Consider the following 25,388-nt stretch of genomic DNA (forward strand, 5'->3'; position numbering starts at 1 on the left):
CAGAATTAGGGGAATAACTAAGTATTTTAAAGTTTCAAGAGTGAGCTATACCCTAGGTATTAGAGCCAATGTATGAAGTTTAATGCTCCAAGAGAATGTGGCTGAAGTTGGATTAGCTAGAAAAACCCAAAGAAATGTCGGAAAAACAGGACAATTTTTCCCCTAAAGCAGCATTTTTACACATTTCCTCAGCATTCATTAGTACATATTTTGCTGAAAAGGTTACACAGAAAATTCAATTGGTCCTTGAATTATTGGGCCAACTTTGTAGACCAAATTCAACTCATTCAAATGAGTAAGAGGGACTTCAGTCCCAGTTTAAGTGCTAATCTCAATACAACCTTACTCCAATGCCTCCACAATAATAAATTTGCACTTTACAGCCTTGTCAGAGCATTCACCCTTCCCACCAGACAGCACTTCACCCACTGAAAAACTGCCTAGGATATTATCCCCAGAGGCAGAAAGTCTACATCACAGACCAGCCTCACAACCATCCTTCTCAGTGGCCAGAGGACGAAGAGGAAGAGAGGGACAAGCAAGAAGCAGTTCTATGACCTTATCTTGATTAGGCGTGATGTTAGCCTGTTAGCTTTAACTCTACCAGTTTAGCATGCCAAAGGCAGCATGCCTTGTTTATACTAGATTTTAAAATATTAGTTATATGCTAATATGTGCTATCACCACACCTTAAAATCCTAGTCTAGACAAAGCCTCAGAGGAAAGTCTGCAGAACCCCTCTTGGAAGTATATAAGGTAAAAGTGAGCTTTCTATATAGAAATAGTCTACAGAAATCTAGGCCTAAGTTGCCCCATTTCCCCTTCCCCACTATTGTCTGCACATCATTCCAATCAAAAGCCTAGTCGCATTTGACCAAAAGCTTCACTGATGAGTTTTCATGCCACAAGGAAGCCAGCCAATACTGTAGAAATGGAAGTCTCTGTTCATAATGGAGAGAAAAAAGCCAGGCAACTAGAAGCAAACAGCACATCTTGGGTGGTATCTTCCTTCTCTGCCTCACAGGTGTCTCCAGGATACTTATCCTGCCCCAACTCCCTAACATCGAGAAGGGAGCAGGCAGAGAATAAAGACAGTTGACTGTGGAGATGGATCGCTAGGTCACTGGAGGTGAATCAGGAAGTACCACAGAACATCAGCTGCAGGTCCCTCATGAGTTGCTTTGCTCTGGAGACTCCACCGACAGTAGCAGCACCCTCCCGGTTCTATTCAGGTCCCTTTTGCCATCCCTGCTGTGAAGTGGGTTTGTTCCTGAAACTTTTATATTTGCTGGTATGTGAAATGTTACATGTCTTTCTTCTAATAAGATGCTGTGGCAGCAAAGTAATCAAAGGACAAGCAAGGTAGAAAGGAAGCAAGAGACATATAGCAAAGAACACAGTACAATCTGGCTGTACCGCTAAGGAGCACAATTAAACCTAGAGGAAAGATCAAGAGTAGACTCTTAATTACAAGTGCAATTTAGTAAGATAAAAAAAAAAAAAAAGATGTTCTTTAAATTTACACTCAATTGCTTGGTAATGGGATAGGGTCCTTCTCACTGCCAGGTCAACAGTTCAAGTCAAGCCCATTCTCATAGCCTGCTGCCCAGTCACTAGATGAGAACACACTACACTGATCTCTGGGCAGTTCAAAATTGGCAGGTGCTCACACCACACCAAGAAAACCCACCACAATTAGTACTAGATTAATGAAACTGTCCAAGTTGTCAGACAATTAAGAAAAATTGGATGGGCCACAAACGCAGAATAAGGAAGCCCCCTTGCACTCAAGTGGTGCCCACACTGAGAATTTCCTGCAGTTTTCCCACTGTTAGCCTAGCACCTGTACAGATCTACTAGGGTACACAAGCCACATGCCTTCCTTTGCTCAAGCAGCTCCAGATGACAGTGCTAAAATGCCTGTGCTGATTCAGAGTAGTAAAACTGAACAGATACTTAGGCCAGCAGTGAGAAAACAGCATCAAATTCTCAGTGTAGACAAGGCCCTAAGATAGCGCCTCTACATCAGGACAGCGTGGGGAAGCCTGTTCTGCTGCCCATGCTATATAAGTTCAGTGTACAGCCTATTTCACTATACAGTAACTCCAGCATTTACCACCAATTACAATCTCACAAAAATTAGAGGGTAGAAATGTGAAACAGGGTCACTAGGAAGAAGGGGACGTTTGCAAATTCCACACTCAGATCCTGTCTACACTGAGGGAACTACATGCACATAAACCCCTAGTGTGAGAACCTTACCCAGACACAAGTTGCTGTTCACACCAGTGTTGTGTGTCTAAATTAGGGGATCTGCATTGGTGCAGCTACATCAGTGCAGAACACCACACACAAGACCAAACAACTAGTTTAATTTACTGCTCTAATCACAAACAGTAAATAAAATCACATGGAACAGAATGATTAGCCTTTCATTTGCTGTTTCTGTTCCCTGGCACACACAAGATTCTAATGGAAAAATATGGGCCTGCTATTTTCCAGTACATCTGTGGTAGGAAACAGCTGTTAAAAGGATTTTGTATGTACACGGATGAGGCTAGCTCATTAGAGGTCTGAAAACATAATGGCACAGATGTGCACAGGAAAGATATCTATTCTTTATCTTTCAATACAGAACACCAGTGACGTTCAGACAGATTTTTATCACACACAAACCTCATTCTGCATTTGGGAGATGATGTTAGAGGCAGAACATCCCATGTTGAGAGAGAGAGAGAGATCTCCATAGCACCAACGTGTCCACCTCCACCCTGCTCCACACACACACACACACACACACACACACACACACACACACGCCCCTCCCCAGCCAGCTATCCTTCTCTATAAAGGTGAAATAGAAATCCGGAAACTGCAGAGTTTGTTTCTCCAAGAGCAAAACACCATGGAACTAAAAAGGGGTTGGACAGTCAAGATCTTCTATTTGTCCCCAAAACAGGACACAGTGTCCCTGAAACACTGGAGACTTCAACCAAAAAGCCACCTGGGCTTGCAATGACTGGTGTGAGGCCACCACATGTTCCTTCCTGGCCTGCCCGCCACTGGGCTGACTCCTCCATCGAGGGACCAGCATGGCCTCCAGATACAGAGGACAGTACAGAGGAGGAGCTGCCTTAACTGTAGGCAGGGAAATGGTGCCAAGGATGCAGAAGCAGATGAAATAGTCTCCCTTCCCCACACCCTTAACAGTAGCAGTAACAACTGGGGTGGGGGGGGTGGGGGGAGATGAGGCAGAAATAGAAGAGGTAATACAGCAACAAAGGAAAGGTTTGTTTAGAGTAGGAAGAAAGCCAATGTTGACCTAATCTCAGCCTAAACACATCGGCCAACTCTGAGCAAACCTCAAGCTTTTTTCCCCATCAGATGTATCCAAAGAGGAGACTGAATCCCAGCGGAGGCTGCAACAGGAAGAGGGATTCCATGTTCCTCTCCCTGCCCCACTGATTGCAGTGCCTCCTTGGGGACAGAGAAGGAAAGGGCATCTCTGTGAGGGGGCAAAGAGAAAATGTTTGGGTGGGGGGGGAGAACACAACAAAAACAGAGCACAAATACAAAATGGGAAAAGGAGATGCTGTTGCTTCCCAATAGAGAGATAAGAAAACAGAGAGGAAAGGGGGGGGGGGGAAAGCTCTGCCCAACACTCCTGTCACATTCCAGCGTGCAATGCATACCAATGAGGGGTTCCATCCCCCCTTGCCCTGAAACCTTGGGTGCCTCACAAAGTTTTGCTGTTGTATCTCCTAACCTGGGTCACTCTCAAACAGCATGCAGGGCACGCCCTGAGTGTCTGTGTGTAGCTGCAGCCCGGGTCCAGCAATTCTGACTCGAGGAGCCTGTCAGCTACATACCAGCTACACTCTGGCTTCCAGCAGCCTTGCTTACTATGTGCAGGGTGACCCCAACACACTCCCAGTCCCAAATTTTCCCCAAAATGTGTATTCTGCACTGTCCAGCCCTCTCCTGGGCAGTTCAGTTAAAGTAGCAAACTACTGGAAATTTGTTCCCTTACAGTGGCAACAGACCTAATATCTGGAGTTACCCAAACAGTTCAGTTTAAACACTAGATTAGTTTTGATTAAAAACAAGTTTATTTAACTTCAAAGAGATATAGTTGTACTCACTCAAGGCATTAAAGTCAAACGATTACAAAATAAAATGCCTTCTAGTAGCTAAAACTTAAACTAGATTTGATTCAAAGTAAAATCCTCACCACATTACCAGCTACGCTGCTGACCACATTTTCATGTCAGAATCACACCCAAAGTCAAAAGGCTGGTTCCTTTGTTTTCTTAGATGAGACAGAGATAAGGAGAGAAAAAGATAACTTGGGGTGATTTTTATAGTCCAGTCACACTTTGAAATGCATTGTCCTGAGGGTTACCCAGGGACAAAGTTTCTTCCAGCTGACAGGACAGAGCCATGGAGTGTCCTGGTGAAAGAGGTTCTATGTTGTTGCTACTAAAAGGCAGATCAATCTGTTCCTGTCCCCCCCTCATTGCCAAAAATGGCCACCAGAACAGTGATCGCCAATCAACTTTTATGACAGCTCACTAGAGGAATCGGCTTGTCCTTTGTCTTTGAGTTACCGGTTTACCCTTCTAGCTGTTCCAAGAACCCTGTTTACTGCTTAAATATATTTACTTCAGTTTACATGTATTTGTTTAGGATAGACCTGTTTAACTACTGCTTAGTCAGGGCTACATAGGTTTGAACATGTGCTAACAATGTCCTAGGGGGGAATTCATAACTTTACATATAATGTTGCTACACACATTGCTCCATGATATTATTGACTAGTGAGTTATTAGTTTTCAAATGATACCTCCCAAGGCATATTCTGTACAAAGATAATTACACTGGGGTGCAGGGTGTGAATACAGGGGTGCATTCGGTCACAACCCACTCCCCAGACAGAGGGAGGCTTAGCATCCCCCAGATTTCCAGCTGATCTGGAGAGTCATTCCTCAAACAAGTGTTAGATGGTGGCAACCAGGCACGGGCTCAAGCACAAGTGCCACATCTCCTGCAGCAGAGGATGCAGCAGACCTTAGGTCACCATCAACTCGCCCTTCAATTTAAGAAGGATCAGATATTGGGGAGGGATCTGGAGAAGGGAGAGGGGGGATAGCCAAAATAATCCTCTCACTAACCCTCCCAAAAGTCCTAATTCTAGACCTACAAAGGGCTAAGTGGCAAGGGGGGGTTAGCATACAGTCACATGGCTACTAAAGCCATTGAGAGAAAGAGGTCTCTCCACAGGGCTTTTTGGCTTCTTGGTGGTGAACATTCTGGAACATGGGGACTAACAAGAAAGATCAGCCAGTCGGAAGACTGTGGCACAAATTCACTTCACCATGATTTCTACTCTAGTTTAAGATGGGTCAGAAGGACAGTCCTGTGAAATGGCACATTTGTATTTCAAAACAGTACCTCTCAATGACTGTTGTATCCCAGTGAATAGAAAAAGCCACCTCAAAAGGTAGACATTTCAAGAAAGCTTTTATATACTTAGTCCACAGAGAAACAGCCAGTTTTATGGCTCCTGGTGAAGTTTTGCTCCAGGTTTTATAGGGCTCCCTCACGGCTGAGTACGTTTGTATGTATTACAGTTAACCTTCCCAGCCTTCGCACATAAAGTAATGCCATCTGGCCAGACAAACAGTAAGCCATCCATTATTATTGTGTAGATGGAGAGGAATAAGCCACATGCAAACAACATCTCAATGGCTGTTTAAAAGCTCCCTGCTCTGTCTCAGATGGACATTAAGCTGACAATGCACTGAGCTCACCACTAGCCTCCCAAGCGTGTTTGACTGTCATGCTACCCTGGAACTAAAAATAAGGTGCTTATAACTTTGATAAACTGAACCCTTTTCCTTTGTGATAGATTTTACAGCCTTGTAGTAAATTCAGTCTTTCAGAATTTAAGAAAGAAATACAGCCATCAATTGGCCATCATGAAGATCAATCAGGCTTTTCCGTCTTACTGCATATGAAATTGCTAGGAGAAGCGTTAAGGCTCTTTATCCTTATCCAAAATTGCTTAATGAGTCTTGTTGCCAAACACAGCTAAGCATGGCATTCCAAAGAGGAAAGCGGAAGCCTCTCTGGCAGCTCCCCCCCTCCCCGAAGCTGCTGCTATGTTCTGTTCTACACCAGAGCACTCGCCTTCTTCAGAGAGACAAGTGTGGTAATTAGCTTTTCCCTAAAGAAAGTCACAGCCTCAATAGAAACTGAGCATATTAAGAAGCAGCACAGTGGATTCCTACCCCATGTTTCATACAAATTCATAGATCAATGAACACTGCCCAGCTTTCCCTATGCCAGCAGTCTGGCAAAACACTAGCAGTTAGCCCCATTCCTCTAGTTTTAACCTTTAATGATCCTATTTCTAGTTTTCTCTAATTTTGTTGAAGAAAAAACAATTTGTCAGGGACACCATAATCATAAGCCTTCCAGTAAAATAACCCACTCCTTTGGCCACACAGCAATTGGGGATGGTACTGTGTAGACAACCCTGCTATTAAAAATATAAACATTCAGTGAATCAATCGATATAGCTAGACCTGGGTCTCAATGCTACTGGGCAAAATACCAAGGGATGGGATGCTGTTTTCACATGAGCAGGATTCAAAATGTAGTTAAAATGCAGAGACAGGGCACAGGACTGGGACTCAGGAGACCTCAGTTCCCCGCCACTGACCTGCTGTGCAATCTTAAGCAAGTCACTTCCCTTTGCAGTTTGCCTTCCCACCTTTTTACATTAGATTGTAAACCCACTGGGGCAGGGACCTTGCTTTTATTTCTTCTGTAAAGCTCCTAGCACATTTCATGTGCTGTAAAATGTGAGAACTTAACTGTCATGTCAGTCACATCCAAAATGATCAGATGTCACTAACTATTCTTAAAGGCCAAATTTCAAATGGGACCTTGAATAGGCTCAATTCCGTGGCAAGCACACTCATTTATAAATGCTAGTCTGCAAATGAAGGGTTAGGACATATGGATTAATTTCAGTCTCATTGGAACAAGTCACTCACTTATTTTATCATGTCCCAGTGGGTGACTAAAAGGGGCAGCTTGATGTTTTTGCTGCTTATGCTTTGGCTATATGATAAAAATTGTGACATAAGTTACAGTGCCCAGCCACCTCTGAGATCACACACCTCATTAGAAAAAGCTTTTAGGGCTATCTGGCAAAGCAACATACAGCTACAACTGTACAGTTGCTTACCCCTCCTTGTGTTTGTTTCCTTTCCCTTCTAAAAATGTCAGGCCTCATTGCCACTCTTCTTCCTTACTGCAGACCTGGCTGTACAATGGAGGCAGCTTCTCCTGACTGTTCAACATTGAAATTTGCTTTCTGTTTCTAACTTCCTTCTCCTTTACCACTCACAGCCTAACCCACTCAAATTGCCAGCAAACCACTGAACTTGACAGATCAAAGCAACAGCCTGATGACGACCTAATCTCAGTGAGCCCGCCTCAAGGTCAGAGCAAAAAGGCAGCAAACACTGACTAGCATTTTGAAAGATGTGTGGGGTCTTCTAGTGGCAACTACAGACGAGTAGTAAAAGCAAAGCTCAGATTTTACTGATGATTAAACAAAAAAAATTAACTTGGGAAGATTACCAGAGACTTTAGCGAACAGCAGGTCACATTTACTCCCGATAACATGCCAGAAGTGCTTCAATTGTTTTAAAGTAAAGTTTAAAAACCTTCTGTTCAATTTTAGTAAGAAAAGGCACCTGACAATGATACCAACTAACAGAGCAGCTGTGGGATTAGCACTCAATTCACCACATCTACACTAACCTTTTTTTTGGAAGTCTCCCATCATTACATCTCTACCAGTGGTAGCAAAGATGGGGCAACGGTGTTTCAAGCACAACGTCACCTTGCCTAGATCTACGCCAGCCTAGACAAGCACAGTGCCAAACACCCAGCAGTCTACACTAGCGCTACCAACATGTGAAACTGGCTGAAAAAGGCAAACATGACGTGACTGGGTTCAAGCCTGCATCCCATCCCCTCGCGCTGAAGCAAAACGGACAGGCTGGGGTGATCACTCGCTGAGTGGAGCGCACTCCATAAACACATTACTGCCTCACTGCAAACTCCACTAAACATGATCAACTGGGAAATGCTCCCGAAACAAGTTTTAAACAGTGCATAGAGTTGCTTCTTTCACAAGAAGAACTATCCATACAACAGGAAAATGGTGGGCCTGGAGCCAAGGTTAGAACCACATACTGTTTCATGTTTCAGAGTAGCAGCCGTGTTAGTCTGTATTCGCAAAAAGAAAAAGGAGGACTTGTGGCACCTTAGAGACTAATAAATTTATCTGAACATAAGCTTTCGTGAGGGGTGAGGGAAGGGGGGAATAAACATGGGGAAATAGTTTTACTTTGTATAATGACCCATCCTCTCCCAGTCTCTATTCAAGCCTAAGTTAATTGTATCCAGTATGCAAATTAATTCAAATTGCAAACTGGATACAATTAACTTAGGCTTGAATAGAGACTGGGAGAGGATGGGTCATTATACAAAGTAAAACTATTTCCCCATGTTTATTCCACCCCCCACTGTTCCTCAGACGTCCTTGTCAACTGCTGGAAATGGCCCACCTTGATTATCACTACAAAAGGTTTTTCCCCCCCCAACCCTCCTGCTGGTAATATCTCACCTTAAGTGATCACTCTCGTTACAGTGTGTATGATAACACCCATTGTTTCATGTTCTCTATGTATATAAATCTCCCCACTGTATTTTCCACTGAATGCATCCGATGAAGTGAGCTGTAGCTCACGAAAGCTTATGCTCAAATAAATTGGTTAGTCTCTAAGGTGCCACAAGTCCTCCTATACTGTTTCATAGACAACTATTTTAAAACAAACATGCAATTGACCTTTTGCACAGAATAAAAAGAACTGACCACTATGCTGAACGTGCAGGGTACAAGATATTAAACTCTGACCTGAAGGGGGATCCCATTGCCCGTATAACAATGAACTGGTTTCCTAAAAGGACTATCTTTTAGTCTAATGCATGGGATGGAAGCTAAGAAGCTCATGGCCCAAATGACTGCATGTGTAGGGGAAAAGTTCTGCCCAGGAGGTCAGCATGGGCCAGGCAGCCCAGGCCAGGCAGCAGACTGGGAATTTCTAACCTCTCTCCATCTACCAGGAAAGTAGGATCAATAGCAATGGACTTAAGCACTCATTAAGAGTCACCTTTTTAAAGGTCAGAAGCAGAATTAACAGACGAATGACCAGAGTCCAATGTTTATCCAACTTACAAAGAAACTGAGTTTTACTGTCCCTATAGACGTCAGTGATCACAAGGCAGCATGTGTTAACGTTTGGATAAAAGACATATAACCAATCTGTACTAAAAGAACTGCCTTTACGCAGGACGTAGTTCAATTGTCTATTGCAGCCATTTGCAAACTTTTTTTTCGTGGACCACTTGAAAATTGCTAAGGGCCTCGGCGGACCACTTAATGATCTTTCCAATTGTTGTTTGTACTGTTTGGATAAAAGCGCTATATAAAAAAAAAACCTTAATTAACTTTTTTTGTCTACAAATGAAAGCACACAACTCAGATTTTAATATCAGTAGTCTTACCTTTCTAATGCGATGGATGTGCCCTCTCTCCCCCGGCCCCAGCAGCCCCCGAACTGGAGCTGGGAAGGAGGAGAGTCACTCTCCAGCAGCCGCAGCCCTGGAGCTGGGGAAAGTCGCCTCTTTCTCTGGCCTCCACAGCCCTGCATGTCCCAAATTCCCTCAATCCCTCCTCACCCCACTGCCCCCTCCCACCTACTCCCCAAGGCCACTACCTTATCTTACAAGTGTGTCTTCTCCAGGGTCCAGGCACCTAATTAGTGGAGCCACGCCTATGTGGCTCCACTAATTAGGTGAGTGGCCCATCACTCTCTCATGTGCGGTCGCTCAGGCACGCACCTTAGAGGGAACTATCCGCAGACCACCTGAATGGAGCTTGTGGGCCATTGGTGGTCCGCGGACCACAGTTTAAGAACCTCTGGTCTACTGCAACTGTTAAGGAATTTACACAACAGAGCTAGCTCTTATTTAAGCAGATTGAAACCAGAAATATTTTATTATTTCTACTAAGATTTCACATAGCAAGCTCATACCATAGTGGGAATTGTCAACAGTCAGCAGTGGAAGGCAATAACCCATTCCTGGAAACATGTCAGTGGTCTTAGGAAAGCACTGCTTCATACCATAGTGATGATATTCAAATACATATATTGGATCAATTTATTCCTTCATCCCTAGATTTGCTCAACATTTCACCATTTGTACAGACTTGACCTAAACTGATACAGAACATAACGAACTCGTACTAACTGGTAAGAAATTTCCCTGTTACACAAGAAGCATTCCTCTCTCAGAGGTTTTATTTATATAAGGATTTCATTGTTCATACCGCATGCACTTTGAACACATTTGTCCACAGAACATTTTGCTTTACTACTGTCCCTGGATTGCACTCAAATGCTATTGTGGAGTATGGGCAACTCTTCTAGCAGTAAAATTCCTATGTTTCTACTCCCCCACATACAGGCGCGCGTCCCCAGAAGTAAAGCCTCTGAGGATGGATTGCTCTTTCCCCCACATAGATGGTTTAGATTCTCCACCTTTTCAAACATGTGACACTTACAATATCTAAACCAATGATTGTGCGCTAACTCCATCCAGCATGAGATGCTACCTCTGTCCAAGGCGCAGAAGCAGTAACATTCATTAAAGCCAATTAAAGTGCCTGATATTCTAAATATTCAACACTCATCCTGACCTTTAGCTACCACCATCCCTAATTTGCGCAGTCAGTTCCACAGTGATGTCTGTGTATGGTATTTCTAATGCACCCAACCCTACCCTGCACTCGGTTTTCCCAGGACTGTGGATTGCTAAATTTTGCAGAGCAATTAACTACATCCGGTTCTAAGACTTCAGCACCTCCACAATATTTACAAGATTGCTTCTCATGGTACTGGCGCTTACATCAAGAATGTCCCCAAAGCATGTGCATCTTGAAACCCTAGGATTTATTTCTATATAAATACTAAGTATTATAAATTACACGAACAATAGAATGGGTGCAGTTTTGTCAATATAGCATAGTGATCAAATTTATAGCACTCCTGGCAGTTATCCATCAGCTCTGCTAAGCATTCAGCTCAGTATCAAATGTCAAAATTTACAAAATACAAATGCTCCTTTAAGTCAAAGTTACCAAAAAAAAAAAAAAAAAGGCAGTCCTCAACTCGTAGAATGTAAAGCGTCACCATCAACATGCTCTAGCCAACTAAGGATGCTTTACAGCCTATGTACTCAGGTCCTGAGTTGATGGGCAGTTAGTATGTAAAGTTCAAAAGAGAATATATAATATTGTTCCCAGGAGAAGCCCCATGAGAAGAACAAGAGCCCAAGGAAGGTCAGTTAGGGGAGTTTGGAGAGTGCTGAAAGTGGAATTTTCAAAGCCTAATTCTCACTGCTTTTAATGGAAATTGGACACCGAGATCCTTTAAGCAGCTTTAAAAATCTCTCTGGCACAGATTGTTCTGTGTGTGTTAGAGCCCAAAGCTGTTCAGAGGAAGAAATGGCAAGCCTGAGGCACAGCTACTGCTTACCCAGCAATTGCGTGTTGCCAATGCCACAACATTACCAAGAGGAGAAAGGAAGCAGAGGCTGCGAAATTGGCACTAGTTAGCAGAGCTGCTGCTCTCATTAGGCAGAAAAAAAGCCGAACAGCCAGGAGAAGCTGGTTGTTGCATTTTGTCAGGGCACAAGAGCCACAGAAAGCAGAGTCCCCCCCAAGCAGAGAGCGGGAACACACGCCACCTCTACATTCAACAGTGCTTCTTCCGCAGAATCTCCCCCTCCAACCCTGCCCAGCTCCATTACATAGTGCTATTCTCCCAAAGCTAGTGCCGAGAAGCTACCGTACAAACACACAGATGCAAGTACCAAGACGTCAGAGGAGAGGAAGAGCTGCCATCAAGTCGTTTTTCTAAAAAGCCAGAGACCACGTGAAAACTCAGGAGAAGAAGGGCTAGTGTCTGGCAAAGAGAGATTTAACAGAGTACAATTACAGTAAGAACAAGTTAAAGCGATTCTATAGTTCTAAACGCAAAGATGTTGAGTCCCTTGGCAGGCTAGAATCCATCTGCTGGGCAGGAGTTCACAATCTGGGAGGAGATTATCTCAGCTGCATGCCTCACTGCATCTCTGCCCCCTTTCTGGTCTCCGGGAGAGCCCTCCCCCCAGTCAGGCCCCATGCCTTTACCTCTCCTGGGACAGAATTCCATAATTCTCCCACTCTTACCCAGCATGCTGTAGCCCAGGGCCCACTGCACCAATCACAGTTATCAAGCAGGTCTGACTAGGTTCTTCCCTTGAGGAATTCTGGACCAGTGGTCACTACATATACCAAACAGCTTCCTCAAAACCAAAGCATTGCTATGTTGTTTATTGTTTAGTAGGAATAAAGCACTTAGAGAAAAAGGATTTTAGAACAATATACTTGTATGTCTATCTTACCTAGTGGTTTACCATCCCCAACGGTAACCTAGATAGGCCTACCTTCTTCAGACACCTCCAGCTGGTACCTGTATCTTAATCTAGTTCCCCAAGCAACTCCCCCCTCTCAACAGGCAGAGAGAGTCCCTTTTTACATTGCTACAGTCCTTTTGAGCTTCTGGCTTCCTCCTGTCGGAGCACTGTCTCTCAACAAATCAGGTGTTCGCTGAGAAGTGGCTTATCTTGAGCTAGGCTTATTAAAATTTAGGACTGGAAAGTACCTTCTCTTCAAGATAATTTGCTGCTTTTTCTCTTCCAGCTTATTTTTTCATACAGCTCCCTGTGATGCTATCTAATTAAAATATGACCATGCAAATCATTGCTGCTACCACTGTTAGATAATTGCAACTAATCTTATACAAAATGTGACACGTGGCCAGAAAGGGTTAAGCAGCTTGCAGGATAATTGACCCAGAATCAACCATTAGAGAGATGGTAGATCAGTATGTAAATGGTCATTAGGGCCATTCCATGGTAGATGGTCTAGAACTTTGAAATGTAAACGTGTATTGTTAGAAATTAGAGGTGATATTAATTGTATGTATGTACTCATATCTTGTTAAATGCAAGCCATGTAAACACACAGTTCCTGTCACTATAGCTATTGATTCAGAGATCAAAAGGGAATATTAACATTTAGATTAATCTTGGGTGCAATAATGTCATTGTGTATGTGTCTCTTTAGAGTTTGTGATAGACTGCCTAATGGATAAATTGCCTTGTGTTAAATTGGGTAGCTAATCACCAGTGATTCTTAGGAAATCAAAGTATCCGTGATTGCCTATTGTTCGCCTAAGGACTCCGAACTGTATAAAGATGCCTTGGGTCTCAATCCATTTTATCTCAGATCTGCTTGATGCTTCATGCAGGGGAAGCTTAAGCCCAAGATTGAGATCTCCAGCCCTAACCTGGAATTACCCCGAATATAATTATTGGACTATAACCTATGAACTAATTCTGAAAGAACTCTTTGCAACTACAAAGCTCACCATCTCTGCTATGAATCAATCTCAAGAATTGTACTCATGTCTGTATGTATACTGATCTTTTAACCAATACTCCCTCTTTTTTTAAATAAATATTAGTTTAGTTAGTAAGAATTGGCTGTAAGCATGTATTTGGGTAGGATCTAGAATATTCATTAACCTGGGAGGTAATGTGTCCGAGCCTTTGGGATTGGTAGAACTTTATGTGATGAAGAAGATTTCCAGTAATCCTCCCCATATTTGACTTGGGTGTAGTGGAGGCCTGAGGCTGGGTGGCTTTAAGGAAACTGTGTTGCTGGCTTCTGGGGAACCAGTGAGGTATTAGAGAAGCTGTTTTGTGCTGGAGGTAAATTTAAGTATTGGAATATCCACCAGCTTTGGGGATTGTCTGCCCCATTCTTTGGAGTTCACCCTAATTGAGTGACCTCAGTTGGCTCCCCTGGGACCCTGGTCACACACCCTAACTAAACCAAACCAATATATTTATGCAATAAACATCTCATCAATCAGATCAACTCACAGCATTCATCAGTTATAGGACAGTTCCACTTCTATCAGAGAGCTTAATGAGTAACTCCAAACATCATCTTCCCACAATGGAGCCTTACCTTAAAGTTGGAATTGGTTGCAGACACCATCTGTGGATCTACCCACAATGGATTACACACAAAGCATCGGTCTGGAACAACGATAATCCAGTGGAACTGGGTAAGCACGTTTATTAGTGTATAATGAGCTTTGGACACCCCCTTTATCAGAGGCCAGGACATAAATCCAGGGCTTTATTTAAAAATAAAACAGGTCCTAGGAGACTGGAGAGATCCTGAGACACTCACAAAACATGCCACATCTGATCAAAGAGTGGATAGTGATTCTAGCTCTATAAACATTATCTTTTCACTACAGAACTAGCTACAGCAAGCTCCACAGAGTTACCGTGAGAGGTATGTTCTACAAACTCTCTGTCTTAACCGGATTTTCTGGGTTATTAAAAAAAATACGATTATGTGATTCATGGACCATGGGTTAGGCAATTTCTCACAGGCAAACTGAACGGGAAGAACACACGTTAACCGCTACAAAAACATAGTGTAGGATAAAGGGTGTTTGGAGCCTTCATCCACTCTGAGGTGCCTGTCAATAAGGGTTCAGAGGGAGGTGCCCTCTCTCAGAGGACAAGTCGTAAGGGCAAGCAGATAGAAGAGACACTCAAGGACCAAGGAGGAGACAAGAGTCAGCCGGGGTGCAAGTGACAGTAGGAGTCAACAACCCCGGCAGATCAGCATTTTCTCCCCATCCCAACTTACTCCACAGAGAGAAGGGAAAATTGTGTTTGTCCAGCAACTGTCCAGCTCCATCCCAAGTCACAGAGCAGAGGGGACTGGAATTTCCACAGCATGCTGGCTGCTACACTAACAGTTACAGGAACTTTACCTTTGGGTAATTATTTTCTGGTAACAAGCTTTTAGGGCTTCCAAAAAGTCTGCACAGGAAGTTATTAGGATGGGGTGCAATATTGCTCTCCTCTAGATACCTTCAAACTTTAACAAACATATTAAAGACTGACTAAGGAAAGGATAGAATTAGGAAACAGTGTGTTGCTTCTGATAACAGGATAACATTCATTTAGCTAAAAGAAAAGGAGGACTTGTGGCACCTTAGAGACTAACAAATTTATTTGAGCATAAGCTTTCGTGAGCTACTGGCACTGAGTAAGGTCCATCTTCACATCTGCAAGGAGTGAGCAAGCAGGTTTATACCAGATACAAAGTGATTTGATGATTACACTCTGCCATGTGCTAGCTAGGCTGCCTCTTTACAAGGGGCAAGCTGTTTCTAGTGAATTGACTTTTTGCATTCTCTGTCCTGAAGTGTAACCATCCTGAGCCTGCCGTTAAATCCTGTGTTTAATGGGATTATTTGCTAACTGACAGATTTGCACAATGCCTCTTTAAAGGTATATGTAAATACTCTTGTGTGGCTAAGGCGGGGACTGTAAAGTACGGGAAAAAGTAGAACTTGAATTTTTCCATTTAAAAGCAAGAGCTAAATGAATGGTTTCAGAGTAGCAGCCGTGTTAGTCTGTATCCGCAAAAAGAAAAGGAGGACTTGTGGCACCTTAGAGACTAACATATTTATTTGAGCATAAGCTTTCGTGAGCTTTTCTTTTTGCGGATACAGACTAACACGGCTGCTACTGTGAAACCAGTAAGTTAGGGTGTGAATCTATTGTCCGTGTGGCCCCTCTGAATAGGATAAACAGGAGTATATCAAAGCATGCTAGGGAACTTTCAGTGCATTGCAGCAGGGTTCACACGGACAGCTAGTGAGCTTAGATTTACACTCCATCTTACTGACTGTTCATTCAGACAATCCCTCAACAGCATTCCCCATGATATGTTGCTTGACAGATCATCCAGAAGGCTCCTCAGGTGACTCAAACGATGGTATGCGAGAGAGGCATATAACGAATGCCTAGAAAGAGGTGTTCGCCTAGCAGTTGTGGGGTTTTTGAGAGGAATGGGAATGCAGAAAAAAAGAGTTCTACTAAAACCTTTTGAAGGCAGGAGTTATTTCTATCTAGGTATCATTGTTATTAATCATGAACATGATGGTAGTGCTTAAAGACTAAACAAGTGAGGCCTCATGGATGCCTTGTACAAGCACAAGAGTAGTAGATGCTCCCTTCCCCCACTTCCATCGCTATTTTGTCACTGCAATGTAAACTCCTCTGCTATCTGAAGTCATTTATAAATTTCCAAATGCAAGTTCAACTGATTATTTGATCATGGCAGTCGAAGGAGTAATTGGTAACAGTTTATATGACCCATTCAAAGACTAGTTTTTAGACTGTGGACTCCTTGGGACAAGACTGTCCTTTCTCTATTCAGGAAGCACTTTGCACACTCCAGGCACTATCAGAAAAAAAATGATTAGAAGTATCTGTGTCCCCAAGCACGTCTAGAAATGGTTTCATTATTCCTGCAGTTCAAGGGGTCTGTTCTTCAAGTGCTTATACAGCCCAGCACGATATTCAGTATTGAAAACTCAAGTGTTCACTCACATGAGGACCCCACACAGCAACCATGCACAATGTAATCGCTGAATATGCAGTTAGCTGTGCCACGCACACATGACAGGGACAGCAGCTAGTGGGGCCCAGCTCACAAATGAATTAACAGACCTCCACAACAAAAAACATGGAAATAGCAGGACTGCAATGGAAAGACATCAGTGGATTTCCTGTGTGGAAACAGACAAGATTGCTGGCCATTGTCCCAAATTCAGAAGATTAGGGAGCCTAAATTGTGTCCGTGCAACCCCCAAATGGGCAATTTAACAGGAATCAAGAGGGCACACCTAGTAGATACATCGGGTGGGTCAGGATATTACTGTATTCATCTTCAGTAAGAAAGTGCAGCATGTGAAGATTACATATTCTGGAATTTGATGGGACCTAGTTGCTCAGATCAAAGTACAGCACTGCATGCTGGGACCTGCAATCTCCACTGGTCACACCATCATTTGGATAACGGAGCCCTATGGTGCCTTCAAGAGCCACATCAGACGCACAAACCATACTTCCGGCTGCTCTGGCTATAATCCAGTACATCCTCTCTTCATCCTGCCATGCAGGAAAAGAATTCACCATTTAGATGAACAAAATGAAGTCTCCACTATCTCTTAATCCTGCAAGGGAGAGCTGAATTCTGATGCTCCAAAGAGTCATTGTTTCAAAGAAGGTAATTTAGTAGTACTGTACTCTCACTATGCTAGGAGTAAAGTTAGCCCAGGAATAACCTCTTACTGTAGCTTTGTCAGGTGCCTTTCATCCCAAAGGACCGACAGTGCTTTAAAGACTACAGACACAAGATCACTTCCCCCACCACCACAGAAGTGACCTGACTTCTGGGGCAAACATGACAGCTATTTAACAGCACAATACTTTACAGTAGCTTTGGGCAGAAACTAAAACTGCAGAAAAAATGTTTAAGTAGGCAGAATGCACCCAAGTAAAACAGGAGTTGGCACAGATGTAGAGATTAAAATCCTCCACTCTTGCAAAAAGTGAAATTGGATATTTGCATGTGGTCAGAAACTTGGTCTGAGTGTAAGAATCTACCCTTTAAAATGACTGACTCTGTAAGAATGGCATCTTACTATTCAACAGATCTACTTTCTGCATGTAATCAGTCAGACTTGCTCACTTGAGTGACAAAAACAAGTTTTAATTTTAACACATTAGCACTGCAGAATCCATACAGCAATGGAACAGCAAGGTGGATGCTTTCTGGGCTCTCACAAAACCAAGAGAATTGTTTATCAAGTTTGAATAGAACACTAAAAATAAAAATACTGGAGTTACTAAGGATAGAATCTGATCTCCAGAATATTTATTACTGGTGACGATACATGAGCCAGAAAGCACCTCATTTGATTTATAGCTTGAGTCTGTGGCACTATCATGTAAAATGCAAGTCTGCTTTTTTGAAGACACTTAGAAGCTAAGTTAGGTCTCTGGAGCTGCTGAAATACAAATGTTGAATCCCACAAGGCCCCTTATGGAGAAGCATGTTTCAAATTAGAACCATGCTTTGCATTCCTCCTGAAAGACAGCATCAATACAGTACTCTTCTGCACCATACTGGGAAGTCATGCCCACTGAATCATGAACACCAGGTCCTACAGCACCTGCAGCTAGACTACAAAAATTGGAAGTCATATTACAGCAACAATGCAGTGGTTCTCAACCTGTGGCCCTATCAGCACACAGCTGCAGCCCATGTGACATCCTCAGGGCCACACAAGTACTATATATATTGTGTGGATGTCATCCACATAACAGAGAGAGAACTTCATGTGCGGCCCACAGTAGTAAATAGGTTGAGAACCACTGCATTAGTGGTAAGCTGCTAGGGCAGTCATGCAAACCTGCTCTGTCCTGTCACGGTGCCATGACTACACCAGTGCTTGCAATATTCATGGCAGCAGTTGTAATACAGGTAATAATTTTTCTTGTGTAGACCAAATCTAGGATGAGAGTTCTCCGAGGAACACCAAGCAGTAACCTAACCCAATAATGCTTATGACTAGACCACAAGTTAAAACTATCCCAGTTTTCACATCCGGAAATAGAAATGTCAAAGAAAAAGCTTGGCCTGAGGCAAAAGCAAGCAGCTGTTACAGGAGACTACTTGAGAAAGAGTACTATTTACACACAACAAACTGTTCATTGCTCAGCTTTGTGAGCCAGACGACTGAAGTGTACCTTCTGCTCACAGCCACAAGTTGGTTCCACCAGGCAGCTTTCAATTAGCAACATATGGGCCACATATCTAGAAATAAGAAAAGGAGTACTTGTGGCACCTTAGAGACTAACCAATTTATTTGAGCATAAGCTTTCGTGAGCTACAGCTCACTTCATTGGATACATAATGTTTTTATACACACAGACTATGAAAAAATGGGTGTTTATCACTACAAACACCCATTTTTTCATGGTCTGTGTGTATAAAAACATCCTCACTGTATTTTCCACTTTATGCATCCAATGAATGAGCTGTAGCTCACGAAAGCTTTAACCAATTTATTTGAGCATAAGCTTTCGTGAGCTACAGCTCATTCATTGGATGCATAAAGTGGAAAATACAGTGAGGATGTTTTTATACACACAGACCATGAAAAAATGGGTGTTTGTAGTGATAAACACCCATTTTTTCATAGTCTGTGTGTATAAAAACATTATGTATCCAATGAAGTGAGCTGTAGCTCACGAAAGCTTATGCTCATATAAATTGGTTAGTCTCTAAGGTGCCACAAGTACTCCTTTTCTTTTTGCGAATACAGACTAATACGGCTGTTACTCTGAAACATATCTAGAAATAGTATTTCAGACATGTCAAGAACCCCAAAATTCTGTTCCACGGGACTTTGGAATAAGCTTTAAGACAGGAAAAGACCACCAAAACAAAGTCTGGTACACACTTAACTTGCTATGAGCCTGGTTTTATATTGATGTTAATAAGTTAAAAACTTATTCAGAGAAGGGTTCTCAGGCAAATTAGTCCCAAGGGCAAGGTTAGCCACTGGCACATGAGACTGGATCTGAGTAAAGAGAGAGGAGGGCTAACTTAAAAGTAAACTAGCTTAAGAAGGTAAGTAGTGTATTGCTAGCATAGCCAGGTTAAAAAGCAACTGCTGCTCTACAGACAAGAAACAAGCTGTTTGCAAACACTGCCAAGTTTACCTTCACACTCAATTTCAACATTTAGTTTTTTGCTTTGCATGACAGACGTTTCAAACTTTGAAAACTCCAATCTGCTGTTTGTCTGTTTACAGACAGCTAGCATTTTTGCTTACTCAGAACTGTGAGAAACAACATTCTACATAGGTATTGGTTATCCCAGAGAGTCACTAGTGACTGCCAATGTACAACATGCCTTATGAATCTGCTTATACTTCACCTAGTGGTACACATCTGGTCCCAGCTTCTTAATAGAACCAAAATAAATATTTGTGGCCAAGAATAAAAAGATAAATATCCACTAAAAAGAGTTTCTTTCTCCTGAAAACACTTAATTGAAACAATAAAGGAATCTCCCTAGTGCACTGGTATTCAAACTTGTTTTCTGGTGACCCAATTGAAGAAAATTGTTGACGCCTGCAACTCAGGGCTGGGGCAGAGGGTTGGGGTGCAGGGGATGGAATGCTTGGGGACATGAAGGGATGCAGGAGTGGGGACAGGACTCTGGGTTCAGGCTCTGGGGTGGGGACAGGGATGAGGGGTTTGGGGTGCAGAAAGCAGCTCCAGATTTGGGGGAGGGCTCAGGGCTGGGGATTGGCAGGCAGGGTTGGTCCCAGTCAGCAGCACAGCAGGGATGCTAAGGCAGGCTTCCTGCCTGTCCTAGTACTACAGACTACACTGTGCCACAGAGGAGGCCAGCAGCAGGTCCGGCTCCTAGGCAGAGACCCGCAAAGTGGCTCCACATGGTTCTTGCCTGCAGATACCACACCCCCCAGCTCCCATTGGCTGGTTCACGGCCAATGGGAGTGCAGCGCCAGTGCTCAGGGCAGGGTCAGTGCCTGGAACCCCAGGGCCTGCCCCACCTAGGAGCCAGATCTGCTGTTGGCTGCTTCCAGGCACAGTGCGGTGTCGGAACAAGTAGGAACTAGCCTGCCTTAGCCAGGCAGCACCGCCGATGCGCCTTTTAACCGCCCAGTCGGCAGTGCTGACGAGAGCCGCCGGGACCCAGTGCCTGACATTCCTTGACCCAGTACTGGGTTGCGACCCGCAGTTTGAAAACCACTGCCCTAGTGTAGACCAAAGCCCTCACGCTTGTAAATAAAATAGCTAAACATTAGGTCAGCCTATGTCCTACTAAAGTATGACCTTGTATAACCTGCCTTTCCTCTTGCTTTTTCAGTTACAAGTTCTCCTCTTAGTCATTATAAACGGTGAAAGATTTCCACATAGCCTGGGGCCAGCTAATGGGCGTGAACACGGAATGGCAGGTGCCCGTGTAGGGGACCATAGCACAGCTGTCCAATAAAAATCAGACCCAGTTCAAGCAAAGGGCTGCTGAGGGCAAAACGCAGCGCCGGCAGGCGAGCCAGAGCGGGGAGCGCCCTGAGCAGAGGCACAGACATGCCCGATGGGTTTGCACCCCAGCCCCGCACCTGCGCTGCTCAGTGGCGGGCGTGGCGCGGAGCACGTGTTCCACAGATTACACCCATGGGCCAGAGGCCGGCGCCGGGGAAAGGGCCAGCAGCGGCCCCCGGCCCAAAGGCGAGCCCAGGCAGCCGCGCCCCCGAGGCTGCCCCGCCTCACCTTGAACTCGCGGCTGTGCTGCGGGGTGTACTCCAGCGTCCAGAGCGCCCGCACCAGCTGCGCCAGCTGCTCGGTGACCTCGCCCTTGGGCGGCGGCGGGGGGGCGCCGTCGCCGGGCGGGGGGGCGCCGTCCGCGGTGCAGGGCGGCTCGCCGCCCGCCTGGCCCCGGTAGTGCTCCAGCGCCAGGTACTCGGCGAAGAGCTCGGTGTTGCTGAGGCACTGCAGGACGGCGTTCATGAAGCACGTGTTCCCGTGGTTCTTCAGCCCGGCCACCCCGGGCACCGGCTCCAGCGCCTCGGGCGGCGGCGGCGGCAGCGGCGGCTCGGGGCTGGGCGGCGGCGGCGGCGGCCGGGCCGGCTGGAAGCAGCTGCCCAGGCCGCGGGCCGCCGCCGCCGGCGGGGGCAGGCGCGGGGGCTGCGGGCCGCGGGCCGCCTCGGGCTCGCTGCTGTAGTGCGACAGGGTGGAGAGGGTCTTGAGCACCCGGCTCATGAAGCCGCTGAGCGAGCGGGCCGAGCCCGCGCCGGCCCGGCCCCGGAACAGCCGCTTGCTGAAGGAGCGTTTCTCCGGGGGGCCGCCGGCCGGCCCGGGGCCGCCCACCCTGGACATGGCTCCCGAGCCCACGGCACATCCCCGGCGGGCGCTGCGATCGGCCGCTCGGGCCGCGGCCTCCCGTAGCCTCTGCAGCCCGGCTCCCGTCCCCGCTGGGCGGCGAGCAGAGCGGCGGGGGGGGCTCACCGGGACTCCACGGAGCGGCGGGGGCGGGGCCGCCGCGGGTCACGTGCCCGCCGTGAGGCCGCCGGCGCCATGTTGGGCGCGGGCCGGCCGGGCGCCATCTTTACTAGGGCGGCACGTTCGGAGCCCGCTACAGGGGCCAGAGCGGGCGGCCAGGGTCCCCTTCCACTTCGCTGCGCAGCCCCAGCCCCAGCCCCAGCCCCGAGTACAGCAGCGGCCCTGGCGGGAAACCTTTCCGGGGCCGCAACGGGCGCCGTCCGCAGGATCCTGCCTAGCGCCCCCCTCAGCGCCTGCCCGCCCGGCGACCCCGCCCCAGGGCCCGGGAGACCCTAGGCCGGGCAAGGGGCGGGGGGTGGCACCAGCGGCCATCTTCTGCCCCCAACTGCCCCGCCTGTCCCTGTTCTGTCACCAACTGCCACCTTCTGTCACCAACTGCCCCGCCTGTCCCTGTTCTGTCACCATCTGCCTCGCCTGTCACCAACTGCCCCGCCTGTCCCTGTTCTGTCACCAACTGCCACCTTCTGTCACCAACTGCCCTGCCTGTGCCTCTTCTGCCATCAGCTGCCCTGCCTGTGCCTCTTCTGCCCCCAACTGCCCTGCCTGTCACCAACTGCCCTGCCTGTGCCTCTTCTGCCATCAGCTGCCCTGCCTGTGCCTCTTCTGCCCCCAACTGCCCCGCCTGTCCCTCTTCTGTCCCCAACTGCCCTGCCTGTCACCAACTGCCCTGCCTATCCCTGTTCTGTCACCAACTGCCATATTCTGTCACCAACTGCCCTGCCTTTCACCAACTGCCATCTTCTGCCACCAACTGCCCCGCCTGTCCCTGTTCTGCCACCAACTGCCATCTTCTGCCACCAACTACCCCGCCTGTCCCTGTTCTGTCACCAACTGCCTTGCCTGTCACCAACTGCCCCGCCTGTCCCTGTTCTGTCACCATCTGCCTCGCCTGTCTCTGTTCTGCCATCAACTGCCCCGCCTGTCACCAACTGCCCCACCTGTCCCTGGTCTGTCACCAACTGCCCTGCCTGTCACCAGCTGCCATCTTCTGTCACCAACTGCCACCAACTGCCCTGCCTGTCCCTGTTCTGTCACCAACTACCATCTTCTGTCACCAACTGTCACCAACTGCCTCGCCTGTCACCAGCAGCCATCTTCAGTCCCCAACTGCCCCGCCTGACCCTCTTCTGTCCCCAACTGCCCCGCCTGTCACCAACTGCCCTGCCTATCCCTGTTCTGTCACCAACTGCCACCAACTGCCCCACCTGTCCCTGTTCTGCCAACTACCTCGCCTGCTACTAACTGCCTCGCCTGTCCCTGTTCTGTCACCAACTGCCCCGCCTGTCCCCAGCAGCCTCGCCTGTCGCTAACTGCCCCGCCTGTCCCTCTTCTGTCACCAGCTGCCTTGCCTGTCCCCAGCAGCTGTGTTCTGCCACAGCCTGTCACCAACTGTCCCACCTGTCACCAGTGGCCATATTCTACCACCAATGGTCACATTCTGTCACAGCCTGTCATCAAGTGCCCTGCTTGTCACTAGTAGGGTTACCACCCAGCCAGTATTTGACTGGCCTGGCTGTTTTGGGGGGCGGGGGTTAATGGATTTGCCAGTTGCCAGAAAAATAATTTAATCTGCCGGGTTTGGTTTGGTTTTTTTTGCTGGGTCTAAAGATTTGCATTATCACAATATACTGGGATATCTAATGTTAAAAGTTTCTTTTTAGTGTATGCACAACATGTCTCAAGTGGCATGTGACCAGGATTCATCACCAAATTTAGTCCACTGGTTGGATCACTGGCAGGGAGTGCGACGTGAACCGTGTTTCATGACCCCCCAGAAGTTTCTGTGTCCAGATAAAGATGCTGCAGTGTTCACACTTCCATAGTTAAACAATAACAGATCAAAACTGTTGAAAATATAGCAGCTGTCTGCCCACCAACATGCAAGTGCACTGTGCATGTGTGTGAGAGAGGATTTGAGTCGCGAGGGAGGAGACGTGAGGCATATTAAATAATGGAAGATCAGGGCAATGGTGCAAGTGATCCTACTACACCCCTGAAAAAAATCTCGCACATTCAGTGACAACTGGCTAAAAGAAACAGACTACAAAGACCGGCTGGCAAAATGTGCTGATAAAACAAATGTCCGTTTATTATCAATGATGTTATCAGTCTTATCTATATGTGTTACCTCTCTAGATACTATAAGTGGCTGTTGAAGGGGGGGAGTTGTGGAGTTACCTTGTCGTTTGGGTTATGGCAAGCGTGCCTTGTTGGGGGAAGGGGTTGCTGGGTTTTTTGCATTCAAAGATGGTAACCCCAGTCACCGTGGCCGTGTTCTGCCACTAACTGCCCCACCTATCACTAGTGGCCATGTTCTGCCACCAGCTGCCCTGCCTGTCACCAGTGGCCATGTTATGTCACAGCCTGTTACAACTTCCCCATCTCTCACCAGTGGCCATGTTCTCATGGAGGACAGGAGAGATACTCAAGGACTGGGAAAGGGCAAATACAGTACCTATTTGTAAAAAGGGGAATAAGGAAACCCAGGGAGTTATAGACCGGTTGGCTTCACGTCAGTACCTGGCAAAATAATGGAACAAATGATCAATTTGTAAGCACCCAGAACAAAATAAGATAAGTAACAGTCAACATTGATTTGTCAAGAACAAATCATGTCTAACCAACCTGATATCCCCCTTTGACTGGGTAACAAGCCTTGTGGATAGAGGGAAGCAGTATATACGATATACCTCGACTTTAATAAGGCTTTTGACACTGTCTCTCACGGTCTCATAAACAAACTAGAGAAATACAGCCTAGACAAGCCTACTATAAGGTGGGTGCAAAACTGCTTGGGAAACTGTACTCAGAAAGCCAATGCTCAAACCACTGAGCTATCTCTCCTCCTCAGAGAGTAATTATCAATGGTTCACAATCAAGCTGGAAGGGCATATTGAGTGCGGTCCTGCATGAATCTGTCCTGGGTCTGGTTCTATTCACTATCTTCATAAATGATTTGGATAATGGTATATAGAGAGTACACTTATAAAGTCTGCGGATAATACCAAAATAGGAAGGGTTGCAAGCACTTTGGAGGACAGGATTAGAATTCAAAATGATCTTGATAAACTGGAGAAATTGTCTGAAAATTAATAGGATGAAATTCAATAAGGACAAATGCAAAGTATTACACTTAGGAAGAAATAATCAACTGC

At 46.0% G+C, this 25,388-nt stretch overlaps 1 protein-coding gene across 2 annotated transcripts in view; it reads right to left on the minus strand.

Annotated features, from left to right (window-relative positions):
- The window catches only part of USP31 (ubiquitin specific peptidase 31), a 62,240-nt gene extending 40,063 nt beyond the window's left edge, over positions 1-22,177 (minus strand). Inside the window, exon 1 of one of the 2 annotated variants that reach the window (XM_037910363.2) lies at positions 21,445-22,177. In XM_037910363.2, the coding sequence (XP_037766291.1) occupies positions 21,445-22,050 (606 nt within the window). In that variant the 5' untranslated portion in view covers positions 22,051-22,177. The remainder of the gene's footprint in view (positions 1-21,444) is intronic. The other variant, XM_037910362.2, reaches the window with a different exon arrangement.
- Between the last annotated feature and the right edge of the window lie 3,211 nt (positions 22,178-25,388).

The sequence above is a fragment of the Chelonia mydas genome, chromosome 10, assembly GCF_015237465.2.
Source record: "Chelonia mydas isolate rCheMyd1 chromosome 10, rCheMyd1.pri.v2, whole genome shotgun sequence".
NCBI classification, from domain to species: Eukaryota; Metazoa; Chordata; order Testudines; family Cheloniidae; genus Chelonia; species Chelonia mydas.